This window comes from Oncorhynchus kisutch, linkage group LG16, assembly GCF_002021735.2.
Source record: "Oncorhynchus kisutch isolate 150728-3 linkage group LG16, Okis_V2, whole genome shotgun sequence".
Taxonomy (NCBI): Eukaryota; Metazoa; Chordata; class Actinopteri; order Salmoniformes; family Salmonidae; genus Oncorhynchus; species Oncorhynchus kisutch.
In genome coordinates, this window is record NC_034189.2 from 16,397,152 (window position 1) to 16,417,125 (window position 19,974).

General features: G+C 40.7%; 2 protein-coding genes across 3 annotated transcripts; both read left to right on the forward strand.

Moving 5' to 3' along the window:
• LOC109906213 (Fc receptor-like protein 5) lies at positions 1-4,154 on the forward strand. Its single transcript, XM_031793087.1, has 4 exons — positions 1-4; positions 2,218-2,481; positions 2,677-2,955; positions 4,048-4,154. Exons 1-4 carry the CDS (start codon positions 1-3, stop codon positions 4,152-4,154), a joined length of 654 nt encoding a protein of 217 aa, XP_031648947.1.
• A 4,908-nt stretch (positions 4,155-9,062) lies between these two features.
• Positions 9,063-15,907, forward strand: LOC109906212 (uncharacterized). Of its 2 annotated transcripts, none has more exons than XM_031791868.1 (5): positions 9,063-9,351; positions 13,127-13,423; positions 13,642-13,806; positions 14,003-14,148; positions 15,049-15,907. In XM_031791868.1, exons 1-5 carry the CDS (start codon positions 9,237-9,239, stop codon positions 15,409-15,411), a joined length of 1,086 nt encoding a protein of 361 aa, XP_031647728.1. In that variant the 5' UTR covers positions 9,063-9,236; the 3' UTR covers positions 15,412-15,907. The 2 variants fall into 2 exon arrangements, with proteins under 2 accessions (XP_031647728.1, XP_020359428.2); XM_020503839.2 differs by having other exon boundaries at positions 9,082-9,351; positions 13,561-13,806.
• The last annotated feature ends 4,067 nt before the right edge of the window (positions 15,908-19,974 follow it).

The following is a 19,974-nucleotide window of genomic DNA, read 5'->3' on the forward strand; positions in this document are numbered from 1 at the left end:
ATGGGTGAGACAAAAGAAATCAAATCCATTTAGAAGATAACACAGCAAAATGTGGAATAAGTGAAGGGGTATGACTACTTTCTGTAAACCCCTTCATGGTTGCTAGGCAGCGCCAGTTAACCATCCTCCTGCGAGTTCTTATCATTGAGGCATGTCACTTCTCCCATCTTTTAACATAGCCCACCACTAAGCATGCACTGTTTTCTTAACCACAACTGGATGGATCCATAAACTGACTTGCCTAGTTAAATAAAGGTAAAATAAAATAAAGATTTACTGTGAGAATAAAAATCACTGAACGTAGAAAATATTGGAATAAAGTAGTTTAATGCAATAGAAGTCATGTATACAATTGTTGCTTACTGAAACCTCCAAAGTCATCCAATCATGATAATAAATCTGAAGCAATAGCCTACCCGTGTGTATTCAACTAGATGACAACTTAAGCATCGGTTTGATTGGGACAGCGCCATCGCACTGTGGGGACTCCGGTTGAGGTGAGTGCTGCCTATGATCATCTTGTCTAGTTGGCTCATTTATTAGAAACTTTAGCCAGCATGTTATGTAGTTTAACATGGGTAGACTAGTCCTACGCCTGACCTAAAGCCTGTGACTTCCCTGCCTTGACTTCACTGAATCTCCGTCAGGCTATTTGGTTCATTTGGTGTCTGGCTGGGCATATAAGTGGAGGTGGAAAAGCTCATCTATTTGTTTGCTCATCACTGATCAGAAACATTTATCATGCATGCAAAACAGCACTTTTTTATATGACCATGTTCCATATGTTCCCGGGACGCACGTCAAATGGGAAAAAATATGACTTGTATTTTATTCAGTTATATTCCATTATAATCTTATTACAGAATATATGTGTGTTGACTGTGATCACGGTAGGTGTGTCTTGAATGCTTAAAATGAACAAAATAATGAACTAATGATTTCAGTCATTTGGACCTAAAATAATTCAACTCTAAATATGCCATTCTATTGGTTTTACAATACATTTTATTAGTCTTGTAAGTTTACTTAAGACCTGCCGAAATAAATTAATAATGGATGTATTGTTGATGGTGTATATTCAATGAATCTATTAATCTAGAAACCCACCCACATCCGCACAACACCCCTCTCTCTCTCTCTCTCTCTCTCTCTCTCTCTCTCTCTCTCTCTCTCTCTCTCTCTCTCTCTCTCTCTCTCTCTCTCTCTCTCTCTCTCTCTCTCTCTCTCTCTCTCTCTCTCTCTCTCTCTCTCTCTCTCTCTCTCCTCTCTCTCTCCTCTCTCTCTCTCTCTCTCGGCATTATTAATCGGTGGACACACTCAAGGAGAGTTGACCTGTGACTAAAAATGTTGTTGTTTAATTCAATTTAATTCATTTAATTCTATCCACTTTACAAAATATAATTAGTTAATATACCATTGCCATTATTAGCAAATCAGACAAATTATGCTGCACTCTGCCTATTGGCTACTTAACTTATTCAAAGCTGTCTCAAAATACAACACTACCCCTTTAAGACAAAAAATAGCTCTTTACCTGACTCCTTTTTCAAAGAGGGCTAGAAATGTACACATGTGTTTGCTCTTGTAGGAAGCCACCACTCCCCCATTGTTGACTAGAAATTAGCTATAACTAGGCTAAAAACTCACTAACTAGCAAAGAATATGAACAGATGTGCACACATTGCCACATGTATTGCCACATGTAGCTTTCGCCTTGAGCTCAAAACAAGCTCATCTCCTCATCTCAGCGACCTCTCATACAGTCCAGTTCAAAGTGAATAGCACAGATCCATGTGGCAATGGCTATTTGCAAAATATGCCTATTGCAGCTCTGATTGGTTATGTGGTCTGTGTAGAGTACTGTCCTCTGCCTACAGGAACATCTCTAACACGGTTAGTTGTACTAAGTCTTGCATAGATTGTTTCATTTCGATATGTTATATTGAAAGTGGCTAATATTGTGTTGATTCGATCACAATTCCCACTGTAGCGCGCAACGTTGATAGTGTTACCTAAAGGAGAAAACTGTGAAGTTCAATCTAGTTGATATTTCATCTGCACACGGCAGTTCCCCTGGTCCGCATGTGCTGTTTAGAGGTGACATTGCTGGTCTGTATGTAAATCCAAAATAAAAGTGACCATATTACTGAAGTCAGATCATGCTTTGGAAAGATTGGTGCTCTGACTGCATTTGTCTTCAAATAACTGTTTCCACAGCTCTGCCCACGGCCTCAGTGAAGATAGTCACTCCACAGGGTCTCCTCTACCCTGGAGAGACAGTCACTCTGCAGTGTGACATATCAGACTACACAGACTGGACGTACCGCTGGTTCAGAAACAATGAAGAGCTTCCCATTCAGACCAGAAAAACCATCGCCATCTCTCTCCCTGACCAGGCTGGTCAGTACCAGTGTGATGGGAGGAGGAGAAGTCGGCCCCAGAAGTCATATTACAGCTTTTCTCTCCCCATCATCATCACTGGTGAGGTCACTGTTTGTCTTTAATCTGGACTTTGTAAATTCAGAGCCAATGAGGTTTAATCTAAATACAGACATATACACTGTAAATTCTAACTGTATGGAGTCAACATATGTAAAATATACTTTTATCACAATGTTACAGCATCAGCTGAATTACCACGTTGGTATCAAGATGTTTTGTGCTCTATTTTCACAGCTCTGCCCAAAGCTACACTGACTGTAGAGCCAAACCCTGTGTTTCCTGGAGAGACAGTTACTCTGATGTGTTCAGTAGAGTCTGACAGTATTTGGAGCTATAAGTGGTACAAAGACAGGAATGATAATGTAGTATCTCAGTCTGGTTACAGTAACATTGGAGTCTCTCACATCAGTAGAGCTGCTGAGTCTGACCAGGGTCAGTACTGGTGTGAAGGGAATAGAGTGTCTAGACCCACATCTTCACAACCTAGTAATGCTATTACTCTTACTGTAAAAGGTAAAGTACTTTGTTCTGTTCTCTCTCATCATACAGATAGATAGACAATGTTGTTTCAGAGTCAATCATGTAGTAGACATTTTCTGAGGAGACAGAGTGACACTGAGCTGTACTGTAGAGTCTTCTGGATGGAAGATTTACTTGTACAGACACAGACCAGACTCTACACCAGTAACCACAACCTCTGGATACTCCTACACACTCAGCTGGGTCAGTGTCTCTGATGGAGGACAGTACTTATTAAAAAAAGTAAGTATTCATACTTCGTCGTATTGGTCTCATCAATACGACGAACGTGACAGAATAACCCACCTAACCAGGACCAAGGAGTGTGAAAGGGAGGAACAGCGCTTGGTGGAAAAATGGACCTGGGACAAAATACTGGACGGTAAAGGATCCTGGACGTGGGAGGAGATTTTGGCAGGAGAGGATCGCCTACCATGGAGGCAGGTGGAAACAAAGCAGGAGGAACGGCGAAGTAAGAGAGGACAGAAACCACGTCGGGAGGTAGGCCACAGAAACCCCAATCCTTTTTTTCGGGGGGGCACATGGAGCAGTCGGCGAAGTTGAGGGGTGAGCCTGAGATTGTCGAGGAGTTATTGGACAGATTGGAGGAGAGTGAACAGAGGGGTGATTATGAGATATTCGAGGAGTTGTTGATGAGATTGGAGGAGAGTGAAGAGAGCGAGCTGTTGGTTTGGTGTAGTATGCACGGCATTCGCCCAGAGGAGCGTGTTAGCTGTCCGATGCCACTTGTGTCAGTTCCTTGCACTCATCCTGAAACATGTGTTAAAGTTCCAGAAAAATTGATGCTGGCTATACACACCAGGTCTCCAGTGTACCTTCACAACCCGTTGTGTCCTGTTCCTGCTCCTCGCACTCGCTCTGAGGTGCGTGTCCCCAGCCCGGAACCACCAGTGCCAGCACCAGGCCTCCAGTGTGCCTCCAGGGTCCAGTACGCCCTGTTCCTGCTCCTTGCACTCGCCCTGAGGTGTGTGTCCCCAGCCCAGAACCCCCAGTGCCGGCACCAGGCCTCCAGTGCGCCTCCAGGTTCCAGTACGCCCTGTTCCTGCTCCTTGCACTCGCCCTGAGGTGCGTGTCCCCAGCCCGGAACCACCAGTGCCGGGACCACGCACCAGGCCTACACTGCGCCTCAGCAGTCCAGTACGCCCTGTTCCTGCTCCTCGCACTGGCCCTGAGGTCCGTGTCCCCAGCCCGGTACCACCAGTGCCGGGGGACCACGCACCAGGCCTACAGTGCGCCTCGGCAGTCCAGTATGCCCTGTTCCTCCTCCCCGCACCAGTCCGGGGTCTCCAGCGACGGTCTCCAGCAACGGTCCCCAGTCCAGAACATCCGGTGATGATCCATGGGTCAGTGCTACAAGAGCGGACTCGGTGTAAAGAAGGGGGAGGCGTCCAGAACCAGAGCTGCCACCGAGGTTAGATGCCCACCCAGACCCTCCCATATCGGTTTAGGTTTGCGGCCGGGAGTCCGCACCTTTGGGGGGGGGGGTTGATTTCTTTATTATTTTGGTTAGGTCAGGGTGTGACAAGGGTGGTTGGTTTTAATTTTTGTATTGTCTAGGTGTTTTTGTCCTGTCTAGGGTTTTTGTATATCTAGGGGTGTTTGTTAGTCTAGGTTTATAGGTCTATGGTGGCCTGAATTGGTTCCCAATCAGCTGTTTATCATTGTCTCTGATTGGGATCCTATTTAGGTTGCCATTTCCATCTTGGTTTTGTGGGTTATTGTGTAGTTGCCTGTCAGCACTCGGTTTATATAGCGACACGTTCGTTTTGTTATTTTGTTTAGTGTTCATTCTTTATTAAAAGAGGTATGTATTCATATCATGGTCTCATCAATACGACAAACGTGTTGATGGATATTATTCTGGAAATGACTACTATATTATGCTGATGTTTATCCGACTACAGAAACAACAACCCCACCAGAGGTAGATTCAGTCTATTCTAAGGTGAAGCCACACACAGCCCCCTGTAAGACTAATAGCCATATGCTATTGACAGTTGTACAGGTGTAGGATCTTAATTTGACCAGTTTCTCACAGAAGGAAAGTAATCCAGCAGCAAAAGGAAATCTGAACTATTGTGTGTATAATGCATAATGTGTATAATGGACATTTTTGTAGGGCTTGATACATTGGTAGTTAGGGAAAATCAAGTCTAAAATTCTCGAATACTCTTTAATACAGTGTGATCAAATTAAGATCCTACACCTGTATTAAACTTATGGAACTAATGCTCTGATATCAAAGTATGCTGTACCTATTTAAGGTGTTTGTTGCTTTCTAAATTTGAGTCATTTAGCAGATGCTACTATCCTGAGTGATTTACACGAGCAATTAGGGTTACATGCCTTGAGGTACAGACACATTTTTTCACTTAGTAGGTTCAGGGATTCAAACCAGCTACATTTTGGTTGCTCCTAACCACGAGGCTAGCTGTTGCCCTAGATAAGTTTATATATTTTATTGCAATAAATAGCAGCTAAAAACTGAATTGCTCATAGAAGTACAAACAAAAAACATCAACAAATCTATAAATTGTGAGAGTAATGGAACTGGAAGAGATGATGAATGATCAGGGAAGCAGATTTGATTGTCTATTGATTCTATAAGCAGAGGAGGGAGCCGGTCAGAATAGAAAGACAGTCAGTGTCTGTAGCCTCAGCAGTGCACCATGCTGTCCCCTCATGTCCTCCGTGATCTGGGCTGGTGTTAGTTAGCTTCGCTGACTAGCCACTCCTCTCCACTAACTCTATGTAACTCCCACTTGGGTGATGCTATTTTGCTGCCATAAAGGCACTAGAAGAATAACATTATCAGTCAGAGTAGCTTATCCACTAGTCCCAGTCATCTCGTCATGCAGTCCTCTCACTTCTTCTGCTTCTCTCCAAGCCAGTGTTGTGGCTTTCTAATCCATACAAATCAAAAGTCTCCAAGCTAGCTAGTAAGCCAAAAAACTGGCACAATCGAACTTAACATTTAATTATTATTCACAGATTCTGAAAAAGCAATCAAAAAACAAAAAGCTGATAGAAAAATTGCAATACGAAATTACTTGAAGGCCCAGCGCACTCGAAAACGTGATTTCCTGTGATATTTATATATACGTGTATATACTGTATACCCACCCTATGAGGTTGGACTAATACTGCGAAATTGTGGAAATGATAATACTCTTTTAGTGTTAGATGTTTGAAAGGACTGCCTGATATTTGAGCCTGTTTTGGTGGTATGACGTTATGGCCTACCTGGTGACATCACCAATTTAGTTTCCCCCTCCCCACTCAGACCACTAACAGTCAGTCCTAGCAACATTGTTGCTTGGGAAATCACTCTTTGCTAAGAAACTATAAGGTACTTAATTGTTACCCAGAAATGATTTGGTATTAAGATAAAATCAGTGACATTGGACCGTTAAAAAACAACTAAATATGATTATATGTCAAAATAAAACAACTAAATATGATTATATGTCAAAATAAAACAACTAAATATGATTATATGTCAAAATAAAACAACTAAATATGATTATATGTCAAAATAAAACAACTAAAAATGATGGGCGCGATCATCCATGGCTGCTATAGTGGTGCCATCATGGCAATTAAAGGACCTCACACTATACTTTAACATTAAACTACTGTTGTTCTAAAACCATCACACACAAATACCTTGTGTTTTTTTATTTTGAAATGTGGACATGCACGCCTATGATTGCAAAGGGGTCTTCCAAGAACATGATGGGGTCAACTTGGGGTCATGATAGGGGTTGCACCAAATGTTTGATGTATTATAATAATTGATTATGCTTATGTTGTATTAATAGAAGGGGAAGGGCTATTTGACCCCTCCCCCACTACATTTATAGGGTCCTGGACTACAGATTAGCAATATACATATTCATTATAAGGTTTAATATTGTTCCCCAGTTCATTTGCACACCGATATAATTATAATATAATAGTATCCTTGCGTTATTTTATATTTTATTAATGCCAATACTGTTTTCTATGGTTGTTTTCACTTAACTTTGGGAATCTGGTGCACTTGTAGTAAGGAAGGCCCTTCTTTTGTAGTCAACATTCGGCCTACGCAATTTTCTTCATAACGCATTTCATATTCCGTGGAGCTTACATTACACAATTTTCTTGAATGCATTGAGTACAAGTCTCCACTTTTTTATGTATGTTACACCATTTCTTTCATAGAAAATCCTAAATCCATCACATCAAATCAGAACAGGATGGATCAACAGTGATTCATAATACTGGTTTGCATCCAAAAAAAGGATAGTTTTTTTTGTTGCTTCATAACACACTTCCATCATTTGTCTACCCATATGATGTGGATATTGTCAGGTTATTAGATATATAAGCTTCAGTAACAAGCTAACAACATGGTTGTAATAACACTTTAAACAGGTAGTTTGTAAATGTGTAGAATGTGTTTGTTTTGGGTCAACACTGGTAAGTCAACTTATTTAAATTAGACAGTCACAGAGGATTTTCTACTGAGTAACTTGTCAGCGCTTAGCACCTTCCATTCAGCTTCAGGCAACTTTGATCACAGCTGGAGTGACTGCGTCTGTCTGTCATGCTCATTGTTGCTTATCCATTGTTCACTAGAAATATCAATGGAATTAAACCCAACTCAAAGAGGAACAAAATAATGCTTCCCACCACTAGATCACATAACTAGACTGGACGTGGTTCCAATGCTGCCACCAATGTAACTGAAGAAAGTTAAAGCTGCAACAGGGGCTCTAACCAGGGCTCATACACAGCAAAGTGAGCTCTAACAGCTATTGCCATCAAAGCCTAGTATTCATCTGGGCAGAGGCAGAAGGCCTACAATGATGGCATATGCCTTGATCTAATGGCCTAAATATATACAGTGGATTTGGAAGGTATTCCTTTTTCCACGTTGTTACGTTACAGCCTTATTCTGAAATGGATGATTTTTTTTCCCCCTCATTAATATTCACAAAATACCCCATCATGACAAAGCAAAAACAGGTTTTTAGAATGTTTGCAAATGTATTAAAAATAAGGGGGACTTTGTCAGTAAGTTAGGACCCATTTCCTCCTGAAAACGCACAAGTGGGCGGGTGTTTCATGTACCTCAGCCACACTGAGCAATGAGCATGGAAGATAACTCATGCAAACTCTTCTGCAGGCATGCAACACCTACATGAAAATTCACACACACTGTTCTGATACCATCGGCCTGATCAGCACAGTAACAGACCCCAAACACTGTCGTGGCTGAATCAGAATTAGTTAGGTAGCATTGATAAATAAGATGTTTTATCGATTTTCATAATATGCTTATGTGGGAAAAGTCACTTGGGCCCCAGAGAGGGGAGAGGTCAGGCTTGTCTTCATATGTGAATGTATCTTTTAAACCTTGTGAAGGGATGTTTGAGGGGGAATCAATTATCTCTTGGCTCCACAATGTCTGTGTGCTAGTCACTCCCTATTTTTCCCATTTGGGGGAAGAGTATGGCAGTGTCTGGAACTATTGTATGTCCCCTCTGATGTTGCCCTTATCTTGACCTAGTATATGACCTAAGAGGCTCACTGTCATTTCTGATCTTGTCCAGGAGGGGGTGTATTTGAGATGGGAGTATCTAGAATTGACAATTGATATATGCCATTGGATGAGGTAATGGTTTGGTAGTATGTTGTACCAAGAACGAGATAAGAACTTAGTTTAGGAGACCAAACGGAACGATAATTTATAGCTAATGCTATCTGGCTATGGGATACTCCTCTTTCAAGTAAAAGGCACTTTGTGAAGTTCCTATCATCTGTGGTTTGTCATGTCGACTAGGGGGTGGATCTTTGCTATAAAAGATCTCAGTTGCCATTTTGTAAACACTCTAAGATAATTCATTTATAGACACTGAACTGATCTGAGAGTCACAGGGCTATGGTGAAGCTCATATAATTAAAGATGGACTTTATAATATAACTCTGACTTGTGTGTGGTTTGCTCTCTCAATGTTTAGTAATACAGGAAATTACCACGACAACACACCCACTCCTCTTGGTCTAACTCTCAAGCTGAGTGAAAGGGGATTTTCAGAGAATGACTATAGAGTGTGACTTCCTTTTCAGTTAACATACAAAGCCCCCCTTCAACTAACACGACAAAGGCCCCCTTCTACTAGCTACCTGTCTCATCAAAATACATATCTTCTCTAATCTCTCTTCTCTGTGTGTTTTGGTGAGTCTAGCTATCCACCAGTCAGAGATAGATGAGGAGGACGTACAGCCAGAAGAAACAGACACAACTCCTAACAGAGATGTCTGGTGGTCCCCTCTCCTGCTTCTCCAAACAGGGAATACTCCTACTCTCTATCCTCCACTATGGTATGTTTTGTATGGATTATGGACTTTCTCCTGCTCATGTTTTATATCTATTAAATGTGCTTGCTTGCATGATAATGTTAGGAATACAGTTAAACAATTAACTTCTTTTTTGGTTTTTACATGGTGTGTTGAATGTACTGTAGTATGACTAGTCATCAGTGATTGTGTGTTACTTGCATGATAAAGCTAGGAATACAGTTAGCTTTCTCTAACTTCTTGTTCGTTTTTTCGTGGTGTGTGATACCGTATATTGATGCTGCATGTTTTTAATGAAACACATTCACATATATTTGATTTGTGTGTCATTGATGTGGTTGGGTCAGCAGCTCTTGCAGTGCTTCCAGAAAGCAAGATCTTATGATCCTGTGCTAGATGCATGTGATTCGTTTAATTTAAGGCGATACTGGATTGTATCCAATTATTGTTTATAAGTTGTCACTTACAACAACAAAAAAATAGGTAAATAATAAGACAAGGACAAGTACAGATATTTTATTTCTTACTTCATGACAGTTATTTCTTTCTAATGTTTAACAATATTTGATTGGCCTGCAGGGGGAAGTTTACAATCAAACCTTCTGCATCTTATTAATAACAACTTATAATACAGTATATGGTTGTAGACTGCCATGTAATAATCCCCATTTCCCATGTGTGTATATACAGTGCATTGGGAAAGTATTCAGACCCCTTGACTTTTTCCACATTTTGTTACATTACAGCCTTATTCTTAAAAACATAAATACCTAATGTACATGTGTTTTCAGACCCTTAGCTATGAGACTCGAAATTGAACTCAGGTGCATCCTGTTTCCATTGATCATCCTTGAGATGTTTCTACAACTTGATTGGAGTTCACCTGTGGTAAATTCAATTGATGTGACATGTTTTGGAAAACCACACCTGTCTATATAAGGTCCCACAGTTGACAGTGCATGTCAGAGTAAAACCAAGCCATGAGGTTGAAGGAATTGTCTATATATCGACGAGACAGGAGTGTGTTGAGGCACTGATCTGGGGAAGGGTACCAAAACATATCTGCAGCATTGAAGGTCCCCAAGAACACAGTGGCGTCCATCCTTCTGAAATGGAAGAAGTTTGGAACCACCAAGACTCTTCCTAGAGCTGGCCGCCAAGCCAAACTAAGGTCTTCGAAAGCCAAGTCAACAAACAGGTCACTGACCATCTCGAATCCCACCGTACCTTCTCCGCTGTGCAATCTGGTTTCCGAGCTGGTCACGGGTGCACCTCAGCCACTCTCAAGGTACTAAAAGATATCATAACCGCCATCGATAAAAGACAGTACTGTGCAGCCGTCTTCATCGACCTGGCCAAGGCTTTCAACTCTGTCAATCACCATATTCTTATCGGCAGACTCAGTAGCCTCGGTTTTTCTAATGACTGCCTTGCCTGGTTCACCAACTACTTTGCAGACAGAGTTCAGTGTGTCAAATCGGAGGGCTTGTTGTCCGGTCCTCTGGCAGTCTCTATGGGGGTGCCACAGGGTTCAATTCTCGGCCGACTCTTTTCTCTGCATATATCAATGATGTTGCTGTTGCTGCGGGCGATTCCCTGATCCACCTCTACGCAGACGACACCATTCTGTATACTTCCGGCCCTTCCTTGGACACTGTGCTATCTAACCTCCAAATGAGCTTCAATGCCATACAACACTCCTTCTGTGGCCTCCAACTGCTCTTAAACGCTAGTAAAACCAAATGCATGCTTTTCAACTGTTCGCTGCCTGCACCCGCACGCCCGACTAGCATCACCACCCTGGCTGGTTCCGACCTAGAATACAGTATGTGGACATCTATAAGTACCTAGGTGTCTAGCTAGACTGTAAACTCTCCTTCCAGACTCATATCAAACATCTCCAATCTAAAATCAAACCTAGAGTCGGCTTTCTATTCCGCAACAAAGCCTCCTTCACTCACGCCGCCAAACTTACCCTAGTAAAACTGACTATCCTACCGATCCTCAACTTCGGCGATGTCATCTACAAAATAGCTTCCAACACTCTACTCAGCAAACTGGATGCAGTCTATCACAGTGCCATCCGTTTTGTTACGAAGGTCATCTACAAGTCCATGCTAGGTAAAGCTCCACCTTATCTCAGTTCACTGGTCACGATGGCAACACCCACCCCTGGCACGCGCTCCAGCAGGTGTATCTCACCGATCATCCCTAAAGCTAACACCTCATTTGGCCGCCTTTCGTTCCAGTTCTCTGCTGCCTGTGACTGGAACAAATTGCAAAAATCGCTGAAGTTGGAGACTTTTATCTCCCTCACCAACTTCAAACATCTGCTATCTGAGCAGCTAACCAATCGCTGCAGCTGTACATAGTCTATTGGTAAATAGCCCACCCAATTTACCTACCTCATCCCCATACTGTTTATATTTATTTACTTTCCTGCTCTTTTGCACACCAGTATCTCTACCTGTACATGACCATCTGATCATTTATCACTCCAGTGTTAATCTGCAAAATTGTAATTATTCGCCTACCTCCTCATGCCTTTTGCACACAATGTATATATAGACTCTCTTTTTTTTCTACTGTGTTATTGACTTGATAATTGTTTACTCCATGTGTAACTCTGTGTTGTCTGTTCACACTGCTATGCTTTATCTTGGCCAGGTCGCAGTTGTAAATGAGAACTTGTTCTCAACTAGCCTACCTGGTTAAATAAAGGTGAAATGAAAAATAAAATAATAAGGATCTGCCCCTTTTTTTCAATTTTAGCCTAAAATGGCCTTTCTGCCTTTTGTACCTACCTTTTTTGCATTGCAAAGATGATGGTACAAAAGAAATACAAAGAAATACTGTTTTTTCTTTGTATTATCTTCTACCTGATCTAATGTGTTATATTCTCCTACATTATTTTCACATTTCCACAAACGTCTAAGTGTTTCCTTTCAAATGGTATCAAGAATATGCATATCCTTGCTTCAGGTCCTGAGCTACAGGCAGTTAGATTTGGGATTGTCATTTTAGACTAAAATTGAAAAAAAGGGACGGATCCTTATGAGATATTAAGTAAGAGTAGTAGGATTCAGTAACAGTAAGAAAAAGAAAAGACAATCATATTAAAAGTAATGTGAGAATTGTGTTGTGGAAAGCTTTTATACTGATCAAAAATAGAAATACAAAATATAAAGTGTTGGTCCTGAAATAAAAGATCCCAGAAATGTTCCATGTGAACAAAAAGCTTATTTCTCTCAAATTATGTACAAATTTGTTTACATCCCTGTTAGTGAGCATTTCTCCTTTGCCAATATAATCCATCCACCTGACAGGTGTGGCATATCAAGAAGCTGATTAAACCGCATGATCATTACACAGGTGCACCTTGTGCTGGGGGTAATAAAAGGTGACTTTAAAATGTGCAGTTTTGTCACACAACACAATGCCACAGATGACTTACGTTTTGAGGGAGCATGCAATTGGCATGCTGACTGCAGGGATGTCCACCAAAGCTGTTGCCAGATACTTTAATGTTAATTTCTCTACCATAAGCCACCTCAAATATAATTTTAGAGAATTTGGCTGCACGTCCAAACGGCCTCACAACCGCAGCCCAAGACCTCCACATCCGGTGCTGAGGACTATTTCTGTCTGTAATAAAATGTATTTCAATTGACTGATTTCCTTAAATTAACTGTAACTCAGTAAACATATGTATTTCTAGATGAACACTTATTAAGATTATCCCGATCTGAATAAACAGGTGCAAACTCAGAGCCCAGTGAACCTCTTCCTCTCTCTTTAGGGACCTGGGCTGATGTCCCTCCAAAGGACCAGTATGGCTTGAAGGGAGGTTCGGTGTGTCTGGCTGTTGAAAAACCTCCTGAGGAAATTAAAGGATTTAGCTGGAAGGTCAATAGTACTGTAATAGTGGATGATAAAGAGATCTCTCCTAAATACAAGGAGAAGGTGGATTATAACCCAGTGAACCACACTCTGTGCATTAAGAATCTGACAGACACAGACAGTGGAATTTACATTGCAAATACAAAGAAAATAGATTGGACAGATTCAACGTCTTCATACAAACTTAAGGTGTTGGGTGAGTTTTGTGATTTGTTGTGTTTTGGTAGTCGGCTATGTGTTTCTGCTTTGTTTCCAAAAGCTAATCTCCTTTAAAGTGTCTTCACCAGTCATACATGTAAAATGTATCTTTCTGAACTGTGTTGGTTGTTGTAGAAGCTGTTCCCATTCCAGCCATGCAGGTGACATACTACAACTTAAGTACAGGACTTTGTAACATCACAGTGAATTGTTCAGGCTGGATGTTTTCTGTCTGTGATGGAGGCCAGTGCCCACTGTACCAGGATTCTCTGTCAGTCTCTGAGGTCAACATCACTGTTTCCAGTGGTAATGGATTCATCCAGTGTATCGTTAACAATCATGTCAGCACAGAGGCCAAATCACAACGAATGAAGGACACATGTAGGTTTAATGAACTCCCTCCCACTTCCTGTGCATTCGTCTATCATTATAAAAAATCAACAAAGTTTTAACACCATTGCAGATATATTTTTCTCCAGACAAAATGTGGATCATGCTGTGTTTGTGTGTATATGTGTGTTTGTGTATGTCATGTAAATGTGTATGTGTTTATGTGTGTGTGTGTGTGACATCTCAGGTATTGCTGAGAAGAAGGGGATCGCTGCAGCATCACTAGTTGGCATCATTGTGGGCATTGTTACTGGTGGATTATTCTTAGTTGGTGTAGGATGCATCATATCAACCAGAAGATGGCGATCCCCTAAAGAAATACTGCCACTGAAGGTACCCTCTCTATGATGAATCTATGTTTAAACAACCGTAGAGTCTATTGATGCACCGGTGCGTAAATGTAAGTAACATAATAATAAAATCCACATATAAATCTGTCAGGTTAAGCTAGAGAATCAGTTTTTTTTGCATGGGCTGCATCTCAATCAACGGTAGATGTGGAATGGCGCCATAGGCGGATGTGGTAGATTGAGATGCAGCCCATGCTACAGCAGTGTTTGTCAAACCAAAAGACATTCCTAAAATTGGTTGTCTCAGGAAAACGTTTGTAGCGTCTGAACGGTTTGGGTTACAAACTAATGTGACCCCACTGAGGAAAGGAGAGATTTTGTTGTTCTCCATTTTGCTCTACGACCTGTTTGAAGGTAGCCAGTATCAATCAGTCAAATGTATTTATAAATCCCTTCTTACATCAGCTGATGTCACAAAGTGCTGTACAGAAACCCAGCCTAAAACCCCCAAACAGCAAGCAATGCAGGTATAGAAGCACGGTGGCTATGAAAAACTCCCTAGAAAGAACCCAGGAAGAAACCTAAAGAGGAACCAGGCTTTGAGGGGCGGCCAGTCCTCTTCTGGCTGTGCCGGGTGGAGATTATAACAGAACATGGCCAAGATGTTCAAATGTTCAAAGATGACCAGCAGGGTCAAATAATAATTATCGGTACTGGTTAAAAAAAATTATGAAAGTATGGAGGTATTCTTGTGCCTCCAACAAAAATTAGTTAAATATGTGTCAAGGCCAAATTCAATATTTTATCAAAACATTTATAAAATCAAATAGCTAAATGACCCATGGTATGACCATCTTAAAGCAATTCCCCAACCTCCCAACGTCTTAGACTCTTGAGAAATGTAAACAACATTTGCATGTTATGATTACTTATCTCCTAACAGGCCGTTGTTCCAGAAGTTGACAACCCAGTGAGCACTATACCAGGAAGACCAGAACCCCAGAACATCCCTGGATCTGAGGTGACATCTATCTACGTTACTGCAGGCAGACCAGGAGCAGTACCAGCATCAGCAGAAGGAGAAGAGGGCCATCCAGGGGACAAAGAGTACACTTCACCAGAAGAGAGGATAGAACCACAGTCCCCCCCACAGGCAGAGACATTCTACAGCACCCTACAGATACAAGCTGCAGTACAGCGCCACCCAGTGGGCAAAGGAAATAATCTAAAGACACCAGACACGGTGTACTGCACAATAGGAGATTGCCCCTCCATCCTTCTCAGAGACCCACTGATGTTACTTTGATAAAGATTTAACCCATAGACTCAGGTACCGAATGCAAACACAGGGGAAATTATGAAGGAGAGAGAATTCTGACAAAAACATTTGTTTGTTTATGTCTAAATTCATCCAAATTCAAAGTGGCAATCTGCGATTGCGACGTACTTTTACATGAATTGTATATAACTATTGATTCCTGCAGAATACAACATATGCTTGTTTAACTCCATTGATTGTAAAAATTGTAATTAAATTGGTGGCAGGGTACCCGTGTTATTAATATTTAAACTGCAGTTTTACCCTTTAACGATAGATTGTTCTGCATACTGTCTTATTTCTGTAAATGAAAACTAAAACATACAGATGAATACAGTATCACTGTACATGCTTTAAAATAACTTTTATACACAAAACAGCTGAATTGAAAATGGGAAACCCATCCAATCAATCAAATTGACCAATCAATAAACAAATACATAAACCAATCATTCAATTAATAAATTAATCAAGCAACAACCAACCTAGTATGTAATAATGTTTCTTTTTTTTATACATAATGTCTAATTATTTACAAATATAACTATAAAAGGTATCTGTCACATCTACCTGGTTATGTGGAGAAACTACAGATATGTCAGTCAATTCTGACTAAAAGCATTTGTCCTGTGGACAAAAGCTCACATATCGGAGTGGCTGCAGTTCTGGATTTTCTGTAAACCCGATTTGACGCAGCGCTCCACTGCCGCTTCCCCTCCTTGATTGGAGATGATCGCCTTTGGCTCGTGTAGCCATAGAGATAGATAGAGAACTCATGTGCCCAAAATATAATTTTAGCATGGTCAGCGCCATTGAGGGCTTTCACGATTTTGAAGTAGTCAACTGGGTGGGACTTCTATGGGTTAAGGAAGGATCACATAATTCCATCCATGTCATCAGGAGTGATCAGAAAATGAATTATACTTGTGAGCAAACATTCCATAACTGCAGGTGGCAGTAAATAGCCAACCTTGGTTTATACCTCTTCAAATAACACATTCATTTAGTTTACCAACTCATAAAAGTAGTAGAAGAAGAATTTTACTACTTCAAAATGGAGATGCTCTCTCAGACGCCATAATGGGATAGATACAATGTTGCTTTCTCTGACTATGTCTATGGCTGTAGCCTACAAACTAAATGTTGTACAAAACAGACATGGTTGACAGGTCTTGCAGACAGGCAGTCAAAGTAGTCGTGTTATTTTTCAGCAACTCTGGCTGCGATATGGCAGCAACTACAAAGATTAGCCTACATCATCACACAAAACGCAGATTCTATTTGCTCCAATGCAATGTGTGGAGACTGCATCCTACCGGTGCAACTACAATTGCCTTTAAAACAGACAGAGAAGGTTGTAACCTGTTCGTTTAAATGAGGCAGAGACTTAGGCTTAGGCTACATCTCCATGGTTCAGAGGATGGAGAGTAAAGAGAGAAACGTGAAGGGAGGTTGAGTGTGAACAGCAGCTACGTAGAAATAATGTGTGTGTGTGAAAACAGAACGTGATCCGTAGCTTTAAGAAGAGTTTTCCAGAGCGGTGGTCCTCAAATACAGTGAAATATACCTAGTACTCTGCGTTAACATCCACATCATACATTATGGGTTAGTTTTCCTGGACATAGATTAAGTCTAGTCCCAGACTATAAACTATGTTAAATGGAGAATCTTCCTTGAATATGCTTCTTAGTCCAGGACAGAATTAAATGGATTACAAACCAACCCAGTTGCTTAGTGTTAGTTTAGCTTTTTTCCTTCTACATTGGAATATAAGTATTGGAGATGTATGTTAATAATACTAAAATAACTTTAACTTGATATAAAATGGTACTTTACACCATGGAGATGAATGTGTAAAGTCATGTGGCTGCGTGTTTGTGTGTGCGTGCCTGTGTTCATGCATGGGTTTGTGTGTACCTGTGTGTGTGTGTGTGTGTGTGTGTGTGTGTGTGTGTGTGTGTGTGTGCATGTGTGAGTGTGCTATGCATCTTTATGTTTCAGTCAATGTGATTGTGTGTCTGCATGTAGGTGTGATTTAACATATGTATGTTCATATGTTTACTGAACAAAAATATAAAACGCAACATGCAACAATTCCAAAGATTTTACTCAGTTAAAGTTCATATGAATAAAATCAGTCAATTGAAATAAGCTCATTAGGCCCTAATCTATGAATTTCATAGGACTGGGAATACAGATATGTTCAAATGAGCTGAACTCTTTTATTTATATATCATTTTTTTTAACAAGTAACACTACTCAAAATACACCCAATTGCGAGAATGACCCTAGATGTATTTCTCACATGCACAAGTACAGTAAAATGCTTAACTTGCGAGCCCTTCCCAACAATGCATTATTCAATATCAAAATAAGTAGAACAATTTTTTTTTACAAAAACAAGAGAAATAAGAAAGAAAAAATAAGAAATTAATACAGGAGAGTGTAAGCTATATACAGGGTCCGTGTGAGTACCTAGCTATATGTAAGCTTTAAACAGGGTCCGTGTGAGTACCTAGCTATATGTAAGCTATATACAGGGTCCGTGTGAGTACCAAGCTATATGTAAGCTATATACAGGGTCCGTGTCAGTACCAAGCTATATGTAAGCTATATACAGGGTCCGTGTCAGTGCCAAGCTATATGTAAGCTATATACAGGGTCTGTGTCAGTACCAAGCTATATGTAAGCTACATACAGGGTCCGTGTCAGTACCAAGCTATATGTAAGCTATAAACAGGGTCAGTGTCAGTACCAAGCTATATGTACAGTGGGGCCAAAAAATATTTAGTCAGCTACCAATTGTGCAAGTTCTCCCACTTAAAAAGATAAGAGAGGCCTGTAATTTTCATCATAGGTACACTTCAACTATGACAGACAAAATGAGAAAAAAATGCAGAAAATCACATTGTAGGATTTTTTATGAGTTTATTTGCAAGTTATGGTGGAAAATAAGTATTTGGTCACCTACAAACAAGCAAGATTTCTGGCTCTCACAGACCTGTAACTTCTTATTTAAGAGGCTCCTCTGTCCTCCACTCGTTACCTGTATTAATGGCACCTGTTTGAACTTGTTATCAGTATAAAAGACACCTGTTGTTTGGCTGGGCGGAGTCCTGGTGGTTCCAAACTTCTTCCTTTTAAGAATGATAGAAGCCACTGTGTTCTTGGAGACCTTCAGTGCTGCAGAAATGTTTTGGTACCCTTTCCCAGATCTATGCCTCGACACAATCCTGCCTCGGAGATATACAGATAATTCTCTTGACCGGATGCTATTGGTTTTTGCTCTGACATGTGCTTGGTTTGACTTGTGCTTTGTTCACTCACATGTGCTTGTGCTTGGTTTTTGCTCTCACATGCACTGTCAACTGTGGGACCTTATATAGACACGTGTGTGCCTTTCCAAATCATGTCCAATCAATTGAATTTACCACAGGTGGACTCCAATCAAGTTGAAGAAACATCTCAAGGATGATCAATGGAAACAGGATGCACCTGAGCTCAATTTCGAGTCTCATAGCAAAGGGCCTGTCATTATGGGGCATTGTGTATAGATATGATTTAGAATACACCTTTTCTGGTGTGAGGATAGTTTGTGAAAAGCAATTACTTTATATTAACATGTACAGTTCAAGTTGGAAGTTTACATACACTTTCATGTCCTGACCTTAGTTCCTTTTGTATGTTTCTATTTTAGGTTGGTCAGGGCGTGAGTTGGGTGGGCATTCTATGTTTTGTTCTTGTGTTTATATTTCTATGTGTTTGGCCTGGTATGGCTCCCAATCAGAGGCAGCTGTCAATCGTTGTCTCTGATTGAGAACCATACTTAGGTAGCCTGTTTTCCCACTCTTGTTTTTCACCATTCAGGACTGTTTCGGTTTTTCATTATTCGCTTGTTTCCTGTGTTCAGTGTAATAAATATGACGAACACTTACCACGCTGCATATTGGTCCGATATTTCCTACTCCTCCTCAGAAGAGGAAGACGACAACCGTTACATACACCTTAGCCAAATACATTGAAATTTAGATTTTTCTCAATTCCTGACATTTAATCCAAGTAAAATTCCCTGTCTTAGGTCAGTTAGGATCACCACTTTCTTTTAAGAATGTGAAATGTCAGAATAATAGTAGAGAGAATGATTTATTTAAGCTTTAATTTCTTTAATCACATTCCCAGGGGGTCAGAAGTTTACATGCACTTAATTAGTATTTGGTAGCATTGCCTTGAAATTGTTTAACTTGGGTCAATCGTTTCGGGTAGCCTTCCACAAGCTTCCCACAATAAGTTGGGTGAATTTTGGCCCATTACTCCTGGCAGAGCTGGTGTAACTGAGTCAGGTTTGTAAGCTTCCTTGCTCGCACATGCTTTTTAAGTTCTGCCCATACACTTTCTATGGGATTGAGGTCAGGGCTTTGTGATGGCCACTCCAATACCTTTACTTTGTTGTCCTTAAGCCATTTTGCCACAATTTTGGAAGTATGCTTGGGGTCATTGTCCATTTGGAAGACCCATTTGCGACCAAGCTTTAACTTCCTGACTGATGTCTTG

What these genes read in the sequence shown, in the direction of transcription:
- LOC109906213 (XM_031793087.1), top strand. An exon ending in TCTCCCCATCATCATCACTG is followed by an intron (nt 2,482 to 2,676) that starts GTGAGGTCACTG and finishes CTATTTTCACAG; the next exon opens with CTCTGCCCAAAGCTACACTG. An exon ending in TATTACTCTTACTGTAAAAG is followed by an intron (nt 2,956 to 4,047) that starts GTAAAGTACTTT and finishes ACTCGCCCTGAG; the next exon opens with GTGCGTGTCCCCAGCCCGGA.
- LOC109906212 (XM_020503839.2), top strand. Translation starts at nt 9,237, where the DNA reads ATGAGGAGGACGTACAGCCAGAAGAAACAGACACAACTCCTAACAGAG. An exon ending in ACTCTCTATCCTCCACTATG is followed by an intron (nt 9,352 to 13,126) that starts GTATGTTTTGTA and finishes CTCTCTCTTTAG; the next exon opens with GGACCTGGGCTGATGTCCCT. An exon ending in ATACAAACTTAAGGTGTTGG is followed by an intron (nt 13,424 to 13,560) that starts GTGAGTTTTGTG and finishes TGGTTGTTGTAG; the next exon opens with AAGCTGTTCCCATTCCAGCC.